This window comes from Ascaphus truei, chromosome 9 (genome assembly GCF_040206685.1).
Source record: "Ascaphus truei isolate aAscTru1 chromosome 9, aAscTru1.hap1, whole genome shotgun sequence".
Lineage (NCBI taxonomy): Eukaryota > Metazoa > Chordata > Amphibia > Anura > Ascaphidae > Ascaphus > Ascaphus truei.
In genome coordinates this window covers 22,318,238-22,335,733 of record NC_134491.1, presented here as the reverse complement: position 1 = coordinate 22,335,733, position 17,496 = coordinate 22,318,238, and the positions used below count along the sequence as shown (strand labels likewise).

General features: G+C 49.1%; 1 protein-coding gene across 3 annotated transcripts in view; it reads right to left on the bottom strand.

Annotated features, from left to right (window-relative positions):
- Positions 1 to 953: 953 nt before the first annotated feature.
- CDK18 (cyclin dependent kinase 18) overlaps positions 954 to 17,496 on the bottom strand; it is a 49,957-nt gene continuing 33,414 nt past the window's right edge. For all 3 annotated transcript variants that reach the window (XM_075613766.1, XM_075613767.1, XM_075613768.1), the window contains 3 exons: positions 17,073 to 17,163; positions 5,535 to 5,612; positions 954 to 4,908 (listed from right to left, as the gene is read on the bottom strand). In XM_075613766.1, the coding sequence (XP_075469881.1) occupies positions 4,874 to 4,908; positions 5,535 to 5,612; positions 17,073 to 17,163 (204 nt within the window). In that variant the 3' untranslated portion in view covers positions 954 to 4,873. The remainder of the gene's footprint in view (positions 4,909 to 5,534; positions 5,613 to 17,072; positions 17,164 to 17,496) is intronic.

The following is a 17,496-nucleotide window of genomic DNA, read 5'->3' as shown; positions in this document are numbered from 1 at the left end:
CTCCCGAACGGATCCCAGTGTGTGTGTGGTGCAGACACTGGAATGGTGACAATACATTATTACAGGGGAAGGCACAGTTGGATGTTGCAGAAGGGGAAAAACCACATTCTTGGACCGCAGTCCAGTTAACCACTTGCCTCCCTGGTGAGGTCAGGGGGTGGCCATATGGGGTGCAACCCCTTTAATACCGGGCCAATCCCCCTCTCCCTCTACACTCCCTCAGTGTGTCAGTGTCACACACACACAGGAGAGGGGCTCCCTCAGTGTGTCAATGTCACACACACACACACACACACACACACACACACACACACGAGGGGCTCCCTCAGTGTGTCAGTGTCACGCACACAAAGGAGAGGGGCTCCCTCAGTCTGTCAGTGTCACACACACAAGAGAGAGGCTCCCTCAGTGTGTCAGTGTCACACACACAAAGGAGAGGGGCTCCTTCAGTGTGTCAATGTCACACACACACACCCACAGGAGAGGGGCTCCCTCAGTGTGTCAGTGTCACACACACAGGAGAGGGGCTCCCTCAGTGTGTCAGTGTCACACACACACACGGAGAGGGGCTCCCTCAGTGTGTCCGTGTCACACACACAGGAGGGGCTCCCTCAGTGTGTCAGTGTCACACACACACACACACACACACACACACACGGAGAGGGGCTCCCTCAGTGTGTCAGTGTCACACACACACAGGAGAGGGGTTCCCTCAGTGTGCCATTGTCTCTCTCACACACACACACACACACACACGGAGAGGGGCTCCCTCTGTCTGTCAGTGTTACACACACACACACACACACACACACACACACACACACACACACACACACACACACACACACACACACACACACACACACACACACACACACACACACACACACACACACACACACACACACACACACACACACAGCAAAACAAACCGTTTTGGAAAGAATTCTCAATAAAGTTTATTATAATTTTATTCTGTAACATCCACAGTACACAAATTATTTGTCTGCAACATGTTAAAGGGTCACACAAAATGTCACACAAAAATCTAAACATCTTTAGAAAACATTTAGACGAAAGGGTTCCCAGAACACTCTGCCGCGTCTTTTCAATAGAAGATTTTTCCTTAAACACAACATTTTCACTTCGGAATTCTAAAATCGTTATTTTTAAATTATTAAATTTCTTTAATAATAAAACTTTAAATATATATATATATATTTATACATCTTTATATATTTTTAACCCCACACACAATTCACAATTGTACCTTGCTACTTAGTTACGGTCAAGCTTTTTAAAACTTCATTCTAGGCAGCACATATACCCTTCAGGCACAGATTGGGGAGGGGGCAATTAAGTCTTTCTCTATACCCCACTCTTGTACGCAGTCAGCGGTACTAAGTATCACCATTTCAAAAAAAAAATTCACTCCTAAACTTCCACATCCTATTTGTGTTTTAAGAAAATCAGATATCACTGACGGCAGGTAGAATTAACCATTTCAAACCAGGAGAAAAAGAAAGGTGTGTGTGTGTGTGTGTGTGTGTGTGTGTGTGTGCGTATTAAGGTACTGGAGGGAAGCATGTTTCAGACAGAGAGAAGAGGTCATGATCTGAAGCTGGAGGATGGGAGGGTAGAAGTACTTCACTTAACGGGGTGGTGGATTCATGGAACAACCTCCCAGCAGGGGTGGTAGAGGCTAATACAAGTAGGGAGCTCAAAAACTGCCTGGGATAGACACATGCCATCCTAACCCTAAGTATAAAGGAAACCAAAACATCCAATAGGCGTTGAGGTTTCATAGCAGATGAGGAGAGGGGTGTGAGGGGAGGTGTGGGGGGTTTGAAGGGGGGTGTAAGGAGGGGGTTGGGGGGGAGGAGGGGTGTGTAGGGGGGGGTGTGTGTGGGGGGAGGGGTGTGTGTGGGGGGGAGGAGAGGGGTGTGGGGGGGAGGAGAGGGGTGTGGGGGGGAGGGGGTGTGTGTGTGTGGGAGGGGTGTGTGGGGGGAGTGGTGTGGGGGGGAGGGGTGTGTGTGGGGGAGGGGTGTGTGTGGGGGAGGGGTGTGTGGGGGGAGGGGCTGTGTGGGGGAGGGAGGGGGTGTGGGACGGAGGGTGTGTGTGTGTGTGGGACGGAGGGTGTGTGTGTGTGTGTGGGACGGAGGGTGTGTGGGGGGGGGGAGGGGGAGGAGGGGTATGGTTTCAAGGTGCTGTCAATCATTTTTAATGACAGTTCAGCCTCTGGGCAGCTTAACAAAGTACCTGAGAGAAGCATGATTATATTTATAAGGATTTAACTACTTTGCTGCCAGAGAGGCCTGCAGTGTATTGCTAAGCAAAGTGTAACAGTCTCCTCTGGAAGGATAGAAGTTATGGGGCCTATGCACTAAGTGCCGATAATCCACTTTATTGAGGCCTTTTCGCTAAAAAAAAGCCTACTGCGATTCAGTAAGCCCCGATAAGTCTGCAATAAAAGCCCTTTTCGGCAAAAAAAAATTTCTGAGGAAAAAAAAACGCCAAACGAGCGACGAGAAGCCACTTATCGGCAGGTTTTCAAACTCGTGCAATTCTAGTAGCCCCGATTAGCCTATCACGTCTCTAGAATAGAGATTTCCTCTCAAAATCCTCCCGCCAGGAAATATTGGCAGGAAGGTGGTGAGAAGCTGTCGATACGCAACGAGATGGGACTTCGAAAAAAATAAAATAATGCCTTTTTCCTGCATGGGATTGATGCCGGGGGTCTCCGGAGCTGATACCCATTAATATCAGCACCGCAGACCCCCCGCATGAATCCCATGCAATAAAAATGCATTTACAGGCAACTTCTTTACCTTAGTGGCTAACCCTGCTTCCCGAGTTACAGGCCCCGGGAAGGGGCATCGGGTGCCGGCATCGCCGCCATTTTTAAATCTTCCGCGTCACGTGACCGTGGGATTTAAATACTGGAGGAGATACCGGCACCCCATACCAGGGCCTGTAACTCGGGAAGCAGGTGGTCCCGGAGGCTGAAATCAATGCGGTTCATCTCAGGAGACCCCTTGCTTCCGCACACTATTAATAAACAATTTACATTAGAGCAGCTTCATTACCATAGCAGATAGCCGCTACGTTAACGAATTTGTTCAATTTTTTATTTGGGTTTTAATACTAGTGTATTGTAGCAGGGGGTCTCCAGAGCAGAACCTCGTTGATTTGAGGTCCGGGGACCCCCTGCTTCCCGAGATACAGGCCCCGTTATGGGGTGCCGATATCTCGGTGTATATATATATATATATATATATATCCACCCCAGCAGAAGCGGACACAGGACAGCACTCAAAGTTTCGGTCCTCGTAGGTGGTGCTGAGAAAGGTCCCACGAGGACCGAAACGTTGGTCATGTTTGTGCTGTGTTTTACTTGCAATACAAGTTTTCTTACTTACCTTTGAGTGCTGTCCTGTGTCCGCTCCTGCTGGGGTGGATTGCTTTTTTTCTCTGTCTATTGGTATAGGACATGCACCGCAATTTTCTTGGTATTTGGAGTGCCAGCTGCCCTGTCTATTTTTTATATATATATATATATATATATATATATATATATATATATATTATATATATATATATATATATAGTCATTGGTATGGAGGTTTGCACTCACGTTTGTTAGAAAGCAGATGCTTGTCTCATATGAAGCATATAGACATGTGGTAACCAGGGGGATCCTGATGACAAAAGACAGCACACCGCAGTAATAATCCAAAAAGTGTGTATTGTGAACACAGGGCCGCCTGGTTACCACATGTCTATATATATATATATATATATATATATATATATATATATATATATATATATATATATATATATATATTATCGCTAGAATAAATGACCATCGTTGGACAAAGATGTTATTTGACTGGATTCCAAAGAAATTAAAAGACCAAGATAACTAAAAGTAAGATGGGAGGATGAACTCAGAAATATGTTGGAGCAGCGTGGAGAAGAGGCTGTAATCGCAGGACCTGGGAGACCATTGGGGAGGCTTCATCCAGCAGTGGGGAGACACGGGCTGAATATGATGATGATGATGATCAGTGGTCGACAAATCACCAAAAAATCTACTCGCCGAACAAAAAAATCTACTCGCCACCTAGTACCACATGTGTGCTGCTTGGGCCAATAGGAGCTCGCCACAATGTTACATCCACTCGCCCGGGGCGTACAAATGTATAGGTTTGTCGAACACTGATGATGATGATGACAATGGTATATATATATTATTGGGCGTATGAACAAGTGATTTCAGAGAACTACATAAAAGAGTGGTGGGCAGTGACTTCTGTAATATGCTATATCCCCTTCGCTCGTAGAGTGCTCTGCAACGCATTTACAGTGCTGTCCTGCAAGTCCCACAATGCATTGCGTGTAGCGCAGGGGTGGCCAACTCCAGTCCTCAAGGGACACCAACAGGCCAGGTATTTTATATCCCTGCTTCAGCACAGGTGGCTCAATCAGTGGCTTAGTCTGAGCCACCTGTGCTGAAGCAGGGATATTCTTAAAACTTGGCCTGTGGGTGTCCCTTGAGGACTGGAGTTGACCAGGCCTGGTGTAGGAGGTTGGTTTGAGTTAGGTGGTCACCCTACTCATACAAAAGGCTTTTTTTGGGGGGTCGGAGGGAGACACCCCACTGTTATGCACAAGCCTCGTCTCCTGAACCTGCCCCCGGATGCCCATATAACAGTACATTTGGCACAAGACTCCCGAGAGTCTGGTAAGATTAATACTCCCAGCTTTCTATGACTGCAGGGGGCAGTCTGCCATACGATGGGGGGAGGGGGACTCCTCGAGAGGGCTGTAACCCCACCCCAGGGGTAGGGGGGTACGTCCAATGTCACCTCTAAAATATACTCTGTCTCCTGGTCTTCCCACGAGCTGCGGAGAGAGGGTGAGAAAATGCAGTTACTTCGCTAATGATACTAAAGGGGTTAATCCTTAATCTGAGATAGTGCTGATCGGGGCACATTGATCGTTTTGGTGCAATAGTTCTCCCATCGGCACTAACTCAGTTTAATGGATAAACCCCTAAGAATCTTCTGCTTTGGACACATGTTGCACTGTATAATGATGCTGAGTATCCATGCACTCGAAGCCCTATGATAATGAACATGCTGAGCTATATAACGAGGTTGAGGATCTATATACAATACCAGCTTTGTGAAATTGGATGTACTGCTCTATATAATGATGCGGAGTATGTTCTTAGCCATGAAAGACATGAGATGCTGTTTTCCTGCCCGAACAATTTAGGCCCCAGATTTACCCCCTGTCTGGGGGGGAGAGGGGTACCCCCTGTCTGGGGGGGAGAGGGGTACCCCCTGTCTGGGGGGGAGAGGGGTACCCCTTGTCTGGGGGGGAGAGGGGTACCCCTTGTCTGGGGGGGAGAGGGGTACCCCCTGTCTGGGGGGGAGAGGGGTACCTCCTGTCTGGGGGGGAGAGGGGTACCCCCTGTCTGGGGGGGAGAGGGGTACCCCCTGTCTGGGGGGATCCTAGTTTCTTACCTGTGTGGTGGAAAATGGAGCCGCGGTGTCCGGGATCCGTCTGAAGCTGGATCTCACTGAGAGTGAAGATTGAGGTGTCTGCAGATAGTGAGAGATAGCCGTGTGCGTTACACCGGCAGAGATAGCCGCGCGTGTTATACCGGCAGAGATAGCCGTGTGCGTTACACCGGCAGAGATAGCCGCGCGCGTTACACCGGCAGAGATAGCCGTGTGCGTTACACCGGCAGAGATAGCCGTGTGCGTTACACCGGCAGAGATAGCCGCGCGCATTATACCGGCAGAGCTAGCCGTGTGCGTTACACCGGCAGAGATAGCCGCGCGTGTTATACCGGCAGAGCTAGCCGCACGCGTTACACCGGCAGAGATAGCCGCGCGCATTATACCGGCAGAGATAGCCGCACGCGTTATACCGGCAGAGATAGCCGTGTGCGTTACACCGGCAGAGATAGCCGCGCGTGTTATACCGGCAGAGCTAGCCGCGCGCGTTATACCGGCAGAGATAGCCGCACGCGTTATACCGGCAGAGATAGCCGTGTGCGTTATACCGGCAGAGATAGCCGCACGCGTTATACCAGCAGAGATAGCCGTGTGCGTTATACCGGCAGAGCTAGCCGCGCGCGTTATACCGGCAGAGATAGCCGTGTGCGTTACACCGGCAGAGATAGCCGCGCGTGTTATACCGGCAGAGATAGCCGTGTGCGTTACACCGGCAGAGATAGCCGCGCGTGTTATACCGGCAGAGATAGCCGTGTGCGTTACACCGGCAGAGATAGCCGCGCGCATTATACCGGCAGAGCTAGCCGTGTGCGTTATACCGGCAGAGATAGCCGCGCGTGTTATACCGGCAGAGATAGCCGTGTGCGTTACACCGGCAGAGATAGCCGCGCGTGTTATACCGGCAGAGCTAGCCGCACGCGTTATACCGGCAGAGATAGCCGCGCGCATTATACCGGCAGAGATAGCCGCACGCGTTATACCGGCAGAGATAGCCGTGTGCGTTACACCGGCAGAGATAGCCGCGCGTGTTATACCGGCAGAGATAGCCGCACGCGTTATACCGGCAGAGATAGCCGCACGCGTTATACCGGCAGAGATAGCCGTGTGCGTTATACCGGCAGAGATAGCCGCACGCGTTATACCAGCAGAGATAGCCGTGTGCGTTATACCGGCAGAGCTAGCCGCGCGCGTTATACCGGCAGAGATAGCCGCACGCGTTACACCGGCAGAGATAGCCGCGCGCGTTATACCGGCAGAGATAGCCGCACGCGTTATACCGGCAGAGATAGCCACACGCGTTACACCGGCAGAGATAGCCGCGCGCGTTATACCGGCAGAGCTAGCCGCGCGCGTTATACCGGCAGAGCTAGCCGCGCGCGTTATACCGGCAGAGATAGCCGCACGCGTTATACCGGCAGAGATAGCCGCACGCGTTACACCGGCAGAGATAGCCGCGCACGTTATACCGGCAGAGATAGCCGCACGCGTTACACCGGCAGAGATAGCCGCGCGCGTTATACCGGCAGAGCTAGCCGCGCGCGTTATACCGGCAGAGCTAGCCGCGTGCGTTACACCGGCAGAGATAGCCGCGCACGTTATACCAGCAGAGATAGCCGTGTGCGTTACACCGGCAGAGATAGCCGCGCGTGTTATACCGGCAGAGCTAGCCGCGCGCGTTATACCGGCAGAGATAGCCGCACGCGTTATACCGGCAGAGATAGCCGCACGCGTTATACCGGCAGAGATAGCCGTGTGCGTTATACCGGCAGAGATAGCCGCACGCGTTATACCGGCAGAGATAGCCGTGTGCGTTATACCGGCAGAGCTAGCCGCGCGCGTTATACCGGCAGAGCTAGCCGCGCGCGTTATACCGGCAGAGATAGCCGCACGCGTTATACCGGCAGAGATAGCCGCACGCGTTACACCGGCAGAGATAGCCGCGCACGTTATACCGGCAGAGATAGCCGCACGCGTTACACCGGCAGAGATAGCCGCGCGCGTTATACCGGCAGAGCTAGCCGCGCGCGTTATACCGGCAGAGCTAGCCGCGTGCGTTACACCGGCAGAGATAGCCGCGCACGTTATACCAGCAGAGATAGCCGTGTGCGTTACACCGGCAGAGATAGCCGCGCGTGTTATACCGGCAGAGCTAGCCGCGCGCGTTATACCGGCAGAGATAGCCGCACGCGTTATACCGGCAGAGATAGCCGTGTGCGTTATACCGGCAGAGATAGCCGCACGCGTTACACCGGCAGAGATAGCCGTGTGCGTTATACCGGCAGAGCTAGCCGCGCGCGTTATACCGGCAGAGATAGCCGCACGCATTACACCGGCAGAGATAGCCGCGCGCGTTATACCGGCAGAGATAGCCGCACGCGTTATACCGGCAGAGATAGCCGCACGCGTTACACCGGCAGAGATAGCCGCGCGCGTTATACCGGCAGAGCTAGCCGCACGCGTTATACCGGCAGAGCTAGCCGCGCGCGTTATACCGGCAGAGCTAGCCGCGCGCGTTATACCGGCAGAGCTAGCCGCGCGCGTTATACCGGCAGAGCTAGCCGCGCGCGTTATACCGGCAGAGATAGCCGCACGCGTTATACCGGCAGAGATAGCCGCACGCGTTACACCGGCAGAGATAGCCGCGCGCGTTATACCGGCAGAGATAGCCGCGCGCGTTACACCGGCAGAGATAGCCGCGCGCGTTATACCGGCAGAGCTAGCCGCGCGCGTTATACCGGCAGAGCTAGCCGCGCGCGTTATACCGGCAGAGATAGCCGCACGCGTTACACCGGCAGAGATAGCCGCGCGCGTTATACCGGCAGAGATAGCCGCGTGCGGTATACCGGCAGAGATAGCCGCGTGCGGTATACCGGCAGAGATAGCCGCGTGCAGTATACCGAAAGAGATAGCCGCGTGCGGTATACCGACAGATAGCCGCGTGCGGTATACCGACAGAGATAGCCGCGTGCGTTATACCGACAGAGATAGCCGCTTGCGTTATACCGACAGAGATAGCCGCGTGTGGTATACCGACAGAGATAGCCGCGTGCCTTATACCGACAGAGATAACCGCGTGCCTTATACCGACAGAGATAGCCGCGTGCCTTATACCGACAGAGATAACCGCGTGCCTTATACCGACAGAGATAGCTGCGTGCCTTATACCGGCAGAGATAGCCGCGCGCGTTATACCGACAGAGATAGCCGCGTGTGGTATACCGACAGAGATAGCCGCGTGCCTTATACCGACAGAGATAACCGCGTGCCTTATACCGACAGAGATAGCCGCGTGGCTTATACCGACAGAGATAACCGCGTGCCTTATACCGGCAGAGATAGCCGCGTGCCTTATACCAAGAGATAGCCGCGTGCGTTATACCAAGAGATAGCCGCGTGCGTTATAGGGGCAGAGTAGCCGCGTGCGGTATACCGACAGAGGTAGCCGCGCGCCTTATACCGGTAGAGGTAGCCGCGTGCGTTATACCGACAGATAGCCGCATGCGTTATACCGACAGAGATAGCCGCGTGCCTTATACCGACAGAGATAGACGCGCGCGTTATACCGACACAGTGGCAGATAGCTGTGTGTGTCACAGTGGCAGATAGCTTTGTGTGTTTTAATGGGAGAGGAGCAGAGTGAGGGATAGCTGTGTGTTATAGTGAGAGATAGCCGTGTGTTATAGTGAGAGATAGCCATGTGTTATAGTGAGAGATAGCTGTGTGTTATAGTGAGAGATAGCTGCGTGTTATAGTGAGAGATAGCTGTGTGTTATAGTGAGAGATAGCTGTGTGTTATAGTGAGAGATAGCCGCGTGTTATAGTGAGATAGCCGCGTGTTATAGTGAGAGATAGCCGTGTGTTATAGTGAGAGATAGCTGTGTGTTATAGTGAGAGATAGCTGCGTGTTATAGTGAGAGATAGCTGCGTGTTATAGTGAGAGATAGCTGCGTGTTATAGTGAGAGATAGCTGCGTGTTATAGTGAGAGATAGCTGCGTGTTATAGTGAGAGATAGCTGCGTGTTATAGTGAGAGATAGCTGCGTGTTATAGTGAGAGATAGCTGTGTGTTATAGTGAGAGATAGCTGTTTGTTATAGTGAGAGATAGCTGTGTGTTATAGTGAGAGATAGCCGTGTGTTATAGTGAGAGATAGCCGTGTGTTATAGTGAGAGATAGCTGTGTGTTATAGTGAGAGATAGCTGCGTGTTATAGTGAGAGATAGCTGTGTGTTATAGTGAGAGATAGCCGTGTGTTATAGTGAGAGATAGCCGTGTGTTATAGTGAGAGATATCCGTGTGTTATAGTGAGAGATAGCCGTGTGTTATAGTGAGAGATAGCTGCGTGTTATAGTGAGAGATAGCTGCGTGTTATAGTGAGAGATATCTGCGTGTTATAGTGAGAGATAGCTGCGTGTTATAGTGAGAGATAGCTGCGTGTTATAGTGAGAGATAGCCGTGTGTTATAGTGAGAGATAGCCGTGTGTTATAGTGAGAGATAGCCGTGTGTTATAGTGAGAGATAGCCGTGTGTTATAGTGAGAGATAGCCGTGTTATAGTGAGAGATAGCCGTGTTATAGTGAGAGATAGCTGCGTGTTATAGTGAGAGATATCTGCGTGTTATAGTGAGAGATAGCTGTGTGTTATAGTGAGAGATAGCTGCGTGTTATAGTGAGAGATAGCCGTGTGTTATAGTGAGAGATAGCTGTGTGTTATAGTGAGAGATAGCTGTGTGTTATAGTGAGAGATAGCTGTGTGTTATAGTGAGAGATAGCCGTGTGTTATAGTGAGAGATAGCCGTGTGTTATAGTGAGAGATAGCTGCGTGTTATAGTGAGAGATAGCTGCGTGTTATAGTGAGAGATAGCTGTGTGTTATAGTGAGAGATAGCCGTGTGTTATAGTGAGAGATAGCCGTGTGTTATAGTGAGAGATAGCCGTGTGTTATAGTGAGAGATAGCCGTGTGTTATAGAGATATCCGTGTGTTATAGTGAGAGATAGCCGTGTGTTATAGTGAGAGATAGCTGCGTGTTATAGTGAGAGATAGCTGCGTGTTATAGTGAGAGATATCTGCGTGTTATAGTGAGAGATAGCTGCGTGTTATAGTGAGAGATAGCTGCGTGTTATAGTGAGAGATAGCCGTGTGTTATAGTGAGAGATAGCCGTGTGTTATAGTGAGAGATAGCCGTGTGTTATAGTGAGAGATAGCCGTGTGTTATAGTGAGAGATAGCCGTGTGTTATAGTGAGAGATAGCCGTGTGTTATAGTGAGAGATAGCCGTGTTATAGTGAGAGATAGCCGTGTTATAGTGAGAGATAGCTGCGTGTTATAGTGAGAGATAGCTGCGTGTTATAGTGAGAGATAGCCGTGTGTTATAGTGAGAGATAGCTGTGTGTTATAGTGAGAGATAGCTGTGTGTTATAGTGAGAGATAGCTGTGTGTTATAGTGAGAGATAGCTGTGTGTTATAGTGAGAGATAGCCGTGTGTTATAGTGAGAGATAGCTGTGTGTTATAGTGAGAGATAGCTGCGTGTTATAGTGAGAGATAGCTGCGTGTTATAGTGAGAGATAGCCGTGTGTTATAGTGAGAGATAGCCGTGTGTTATAGTGAGAGATAGCCGTGTGTTATAGTGAGAGATAGCCGTGTGTTATAGTGAGAGATAGCCGTGTGTTATAGTGAGAGATAGCTGTGTGTTATAGTGAGAGATAGCTGTGTGTTATAGTGAGAGATAGCTGTGTGTGTTATAGTGAGAGATAGCTGTGTGTGTTATAGTTACATAGTTACATAGTAGATGAGGTTGAAAGAAGACTTCTGTCCATCAAGTTCAACCTATGCTTAATTTAGACAACAGATACTTTATCCTATATCTATACTTATTGATCCAGAGGAAGGCAAACAAAAAACCCCATTAAGGGGAAAAATTAATTCCTTCCTGACTCCAAGAATTGGCAATCGGATTAATCCCTGGATCAACATCCTTCCCATGTATACTTATTTGGTATATCCCTGTATACCTTTCCCATCTAAAAAGATGTCCAACCTTTTTTTGAACAAATCTATTGTATCTGCCATCACAGTCTCCATGGGTAATGAATTCCACATTTGAACTGCCCTTACTGTTAAGAACCCTTTCCTTTGTTGCTGGTGAAATCTCCTTTCCTCCAACCTTAAGGGATGGCCCCGAGTCCTTCGTACTGCCCGTGGGATGAATAGTTCTTTTGAAAGCTCCTTGTATTGTCCCTGAATATATTTGTATATAGTTATCATATCCCCTCTTAGATGCCTCTTTTCTAATGTAAATAAATCTAATATAGCTAGTCTCTCCTCATAAGATAGATTGCCCATCCCCTTTATTAATTTGGTGGCTCTTCTCTGCACTCTCTCTAGTTCCACAATGTCTTTTCTTAGGATTGGTGCCCAAAATTGTACTCCATATTCAAGGTGTGGTCTTACTAATGCTTTGTAAAGGGGCATAATTATGTTTACTTCCCTTCCATCCATTGCCCGTTTGATGCAAGATAAGATCTTGTTTGCCTTTGCAGCTACTGCATGACATTGGGCACTATTGCTAAACCTGCTGTCTACAAGCTCTCCTAAATCCTTCTCCATCAAGAATTCCCCCAATATATCTCCATTTAATTTGTAAGTCGCCTTTTTATTCTTGTATCCCAAATGCATAACCTTACATTTATCTGTATTAAACCTCATCTGCCATTTAACTGCCCACGTTTACAGTCTCTCCAAGTCCTTCTGAAGAGAAATGACATCCTTCTCTGATTCTATTACCTTACACAATTTAGTATCATCAGCAAAGATGGAGACTTTGCTCTCGATCCCAACCTCAAGGTCATTAATAAACAAGTTAAAAAGCAGGGGTCCCAGTACCAATCCCTGAGGTACTCCACTCACGACTTTAGCCCAAGCTGAAAAAGTTCCATTTATGACAACCCTCTGTTGTCTGTCCTTTAACCAGTTTTCAATCCAGGTGCATATATTATTACTGAGTCCAACTTTCTTTATTTTGTACACCAACCTCTTGTGTGAAACGGTATCAAAAAAAATTTGCAAAATCTAAGTAGACCACATCAACTGCATTACCCTGGTCTAAATTCCTACTTACCTCCTCAAAGAAACAAATAAGGTTAGTTTGGCAAGATCTATCCTTCATAAATCCATGCTGACTATTACTAATAATTTTGTTTTCCATTAGGTATTCCTGAATATTATCCCGTATTAAACCTTCAAGTAGTTTCCCTACTATTGAAGTCAGGCTTACAGGTCTGTAATTTCCCGGTTGTGATCTAGCTCCCTTCTTAAATATAGGCACCACATCTGCTTTACGCCAATCTTGTGGTACTGAGCCTGTGGAAATGGAGTCCTTGAATATTAAATATAATGGTTTTGCTATTACTGAGCTTAACTCCTTGAGAACTCTTGGATGTATGCCATCGGGGCCAGGTGCCTTATTTACTTTAATTTTTTCAAGCCGCTTATGAACTTCTTCCTCAGTTAACCAATTGTTCATTAATATGGAGGTTGTGGCTTCCTCCTGCGGCACTACTTTTGAACTTGATTCTTCCCTGGTAAACACAGAGGCAAAGAATTTATTTAATACCTCAGTTTTTTCCTTATCTCCAATAATCTGCCTACTCATCTCACACTGAAAGGGTCCTATATTTTCTTTTCTCATTTTTTTGTTATTAAGGTACTTAAAGAATTTTTTAGAGTTGATCTTAATTTCTATTGCAATCCTTTTTTCATTATCCATTTTTGCTAATTTAATTGCCCTTTTGCAATTTTTGTTACATTCCTTATAATTCTGATACGATGTCTCCGTCCCTTCTGACTTAAAGAATCTAAACGCCTTCCTCTTCTTGTCCATTTCCTCCCCTACCTGTTTGTTTAGCCACATTGGTTTTGACTTATTTCTTTTGTACTTATTACCCAGAGGTATACACTGATAAGTGTGCTTTTCTAACAATGTTTTAAAGACTGCCCATTTATCTTCTACATTTTTCCCTCCAAAAACATCATCCCACTGTATTACTACTAGATTAGACCTCAGTTTATTAAAATCTGCCTTTCCAAAGTTGAAGGTCTTTGTTGAACCCAAGTAATCTGTATTTTGATAATTTATTTCAAACTAGCTGAAAGACCCGGCGTTGCCCGGGATGTAATTTTGGGGGGGCGGACGACAGGGTTGGGCTTCCCCCGGGTGACTGGGTGACTGACTGAATGGGTGGGTGACTGGGTGACTGACTGAATGGGTGGGTGACTGAATGGGTGGGTGACTGGGTGACTGACTGAATTGGTGGGTGACTGGGTGGGTGACTGAGTGGGTGGGTGACTGAGTGAGTGCGTGACTGGGTGAAAGTGACTGGGTGACTGGGTGGGTGTGTGGGTGACTGGGTGTGTGGGTGACTGAGTGAGTGGGTGGGTGACTGAGTGAGTGGGTGACTAAGTGAGTGGGTGGGTGAGTGGGTGGGTGACTAAGTGAGTGGGTGGGTGGGTGACTGAGTGGGTGGGTGAGTGGGTGGGTGGGTGAGTGGGTGACTGGGTGAAAGTGACTGGGTGGGTGTGTGGGTGACTGGGTGGGTGTGTGGGTGACTGGGTGACAGTGCGTGGGTGGGAGACGGTGGGTGACTTACCTTGACCCCGTGGCATCTGGCTGGGGCAGGAGGTGAGTTCGGGAAGCTGGCGGGGGGGGCAAGAGTGGCAGGAGGCCCGCGCCGCACTTAGCCTCCGTCTGGGAGCCGGTGCACGTGAGGAGGAGGCCCGCGCCGCGCTTTCCCTCCGCCCGGGAGCCGGCGCACGTGAGGGGGAGTGCAGGAGGCCCGGGCCGCGCCGCGCTTTTCCTCGTTGTGAGCGAGGGGGGAGGAGCCTGGAGTTTGCTGCTGAGCAGGAGGGCCGCGCTTCCCCTCTCCGGGAGCGGCGCACGGTGAGGGTGATGGTGCGGCTAGGGATGTTGCAGAGCGTGGGGATTTGGGTGAGGTGGGGAGGGGGGAGAGAGTGAGGGGCACCGGGAGAGGAGGGGCACCGGGAGAGGAGGGGGGGGGGGGTGTGGAAGGTGAGCTGCGGTCCAACTGACGGGGGAGAGTGAGGCCAAGCAACAGAGTGTGTGTGTGTGCGTGTGCGTGTGTGTGTGTCGTCACTCCGCCTCAGGCCAATGAGAGGTGTGGGGGCGGCCCAAGGGACCAATGAGATTTCCCCTAGGGACACAGGAAGATGCAGACAGGCATACAGTGCTTTCACTAATATATAATAAAAGATGAGACCATGTTATGATCATGTTACCCAAATGTTCCAGGACTTGAATATTTGTTATTACTTCTACATTGTTTGATATGACCAAATCCAGAACTGCCCCTCTCCTGGTTGGTTCCTCTATAATTTGGGTCATATAATTGTCTTTAAGCACCCCCAAAAACCTGTTCCCTTTTGTTGTAACGGTAATCTCATTGCCCCAGTCTACTGTATGTCTGGATAATTAAAATCCCCTATTATGCAAACATGACCCAGTTTTGTCCATTTGCAAAAGTATTTTAGCTTCCTCAATCTCACAGATATTTGGTGGTTTATAGCATATTCCCACAAACATTTTCTTTATACTTTTACCTCCACTGCTAATTTCTATCCACAAAGTCTCTACATTTTCATCATTCCCTTCATAGACATCATCCCTTATAATAGGTTTTAGATCCGGTTTAACATATAAACATACTCCACCTCCCCTTCTATTTGTTCGATCCTTCCGAAAAAGAGAATAACCCTCTAAATTAACTGTCCAGTCATGAGTTTCATCCCACCATGTTTCAGTAATGCCTATGATATCATACTGCTCCCTTGCAGCTATTAATTCAAGCTCCCCCATTTTATCTGTCAGGCTTCTTGCATTAGCAAGCATGCATTTAAGTTTTTTTTCACCCTGTACTATTATCTTATCTGCTCCATCCTTTCTGCGCCCACTTGGTTTAGTCTTTAGAAGTTTTCTAGTATTATCTGTATTTACTATGGGTGTCTCACTGCTTGTCAAACTCGCACTTGCCCCTATTCTACCTCCATACCACCTTGTATCCTCATCTATTCCATTTAGTTCATTATCTGTTTCATTCCCCTCCCCCCTCCATCCTAGTTTAAAATCTCCTCCAACCTTTTTAGCATTCTCCCCCCTAGCACAGAAGATCCCTCTTCATTGAGGTGCAATCCGTCCCTAGAATATAGATGGCACCTCTGAGAAAAGGAGTCCCAGTGCTCTAAAAACCCAAACCCCTCCTTCCTGCACCACTTTCTTAGCCATGCATTAACCTCCCTGATCTCTGACTGTCTCCCTGCGGTAGCGCATGGCACTGGTAGTAATTCAGAAAATACTACCTTGGAGGTCCTTGCCTTAAGCTTTTGGCCTAGATCCCTGTAATCATTTTTAGGACCCTCCATCTTTCTCTAACTTTGTCATTGGTGCCAACGTGTACCAAGACCGCCGGGTCAATCCCAGCCCCCTCCAACAATCTGTCTACCCGATCCGCAATGTGCCGAACCCGAGCACCCGGGAGACAACAAACTGTTCGGTTCATGCGGTCCTGGCAACAGATTGCTCTATCTACCTTCCTAATAATGGAGTCCCCTACCACCACAATCTTTCTTTGTATCTGAGCATCCTGAGTCCCCTCTGTGCTGGAGGAACTATTCCCCTGGCTGCTAGAGGAATTAGTCTCCCCCAGCCTTGCCATTTCTGCCCCAACATTCCCAATATCTTCACTCAACATGGCAAATCTATTGGGATGTGTCAGCTCAGAAACGACCTGCCTCTCCCTATTGCCCCTGCTTCCCCTTCTAACTGTCACCCAGCTACCTACCTGCTCCTCACTAACAGCAACCAAGCTACCTACCTGCTCCTCACTAACAGCACCACCATCTGCACCACTAGTCGAAGCAAGGGCCTGCTCAGTGAGCTCGAATTCCCTTTCAAGATTGCCAATGTCCCTCAATATTGCAAGTTGCCTCTTCAGATCAGCAATCTCTGACTCTAAAGAGACCACCCGCTCACACCTCACAGCGGTATGCTCCTTGGAACAGCTGCTCCAAGTGCACATACATGTGGCAAGATGTGCATTGAGTGGCATTTTCAATCCTGCTCATTCTAGCAACTATGAAGTTTAGAAGTACTAACAGTAAACTGTACTTCAATAAACTATACCCTGTTTAACCGCTTCCTTGTTCAAACTGCTTCTGGTTCTAACTGCACACACTTTAATCAACAAGCTCTTGAAAACAGCCACACATATCAGTCAGTACACACAAGTACTAGTGAGAGATAGCCGTGTGTTATAGTGAGAGATAGCTGCGTGTTATAGTGAGAGATAGCCGTGTGTTATAGTGAGAGATAGCCGTGTGTTATAGTGAGAGATAGCTGCGTGTTATAGTGAGAGATAGCCGTGTGTTATAGTGAGAGTTAGCTGCGTGTTATAGTGAGAGATAGCTGTGTGTTATAGTGAGAGATAGCTGTGTGTTATAGTGAGAGTTAGCTGTGTGTACCACGCAGGGACTTACTGTCCGGCAGGGTGAGTACTCTGTCCCCCAGGCCCTGGAAGTACGGGTGTCTGAGACCCGTGTCTGCAGAGATTCGCTTCTTGTCCTCATACTGAAACAGACAAGGTGCCATGAGGTCCCCGGCCGTCACTGTGCCGTGTCACACAGGGGCTGTGCGCGTGTCACACGGGGGCTGTGCCTGTCACACGGGAGCTGTGCCTGTCACACGGGGGCTGTGCCTGTCACACGGGGGCTGTGTCTGTCACACGGGGGCTGTGCCTGTGTCACACACTGTGCCTGTGTCACACGTGGGCTGTGCCTGTGTCACACGTGGGCTGTGCCTGTCTCACACGGGGGCTGTGCAGTCAGTGCACGCTCAGTATGAGTATCACTCTCCTGCCTGTGTCTGTCCTCTCTGTGTCTGTCACTGTCCTCTCTGTGTCTG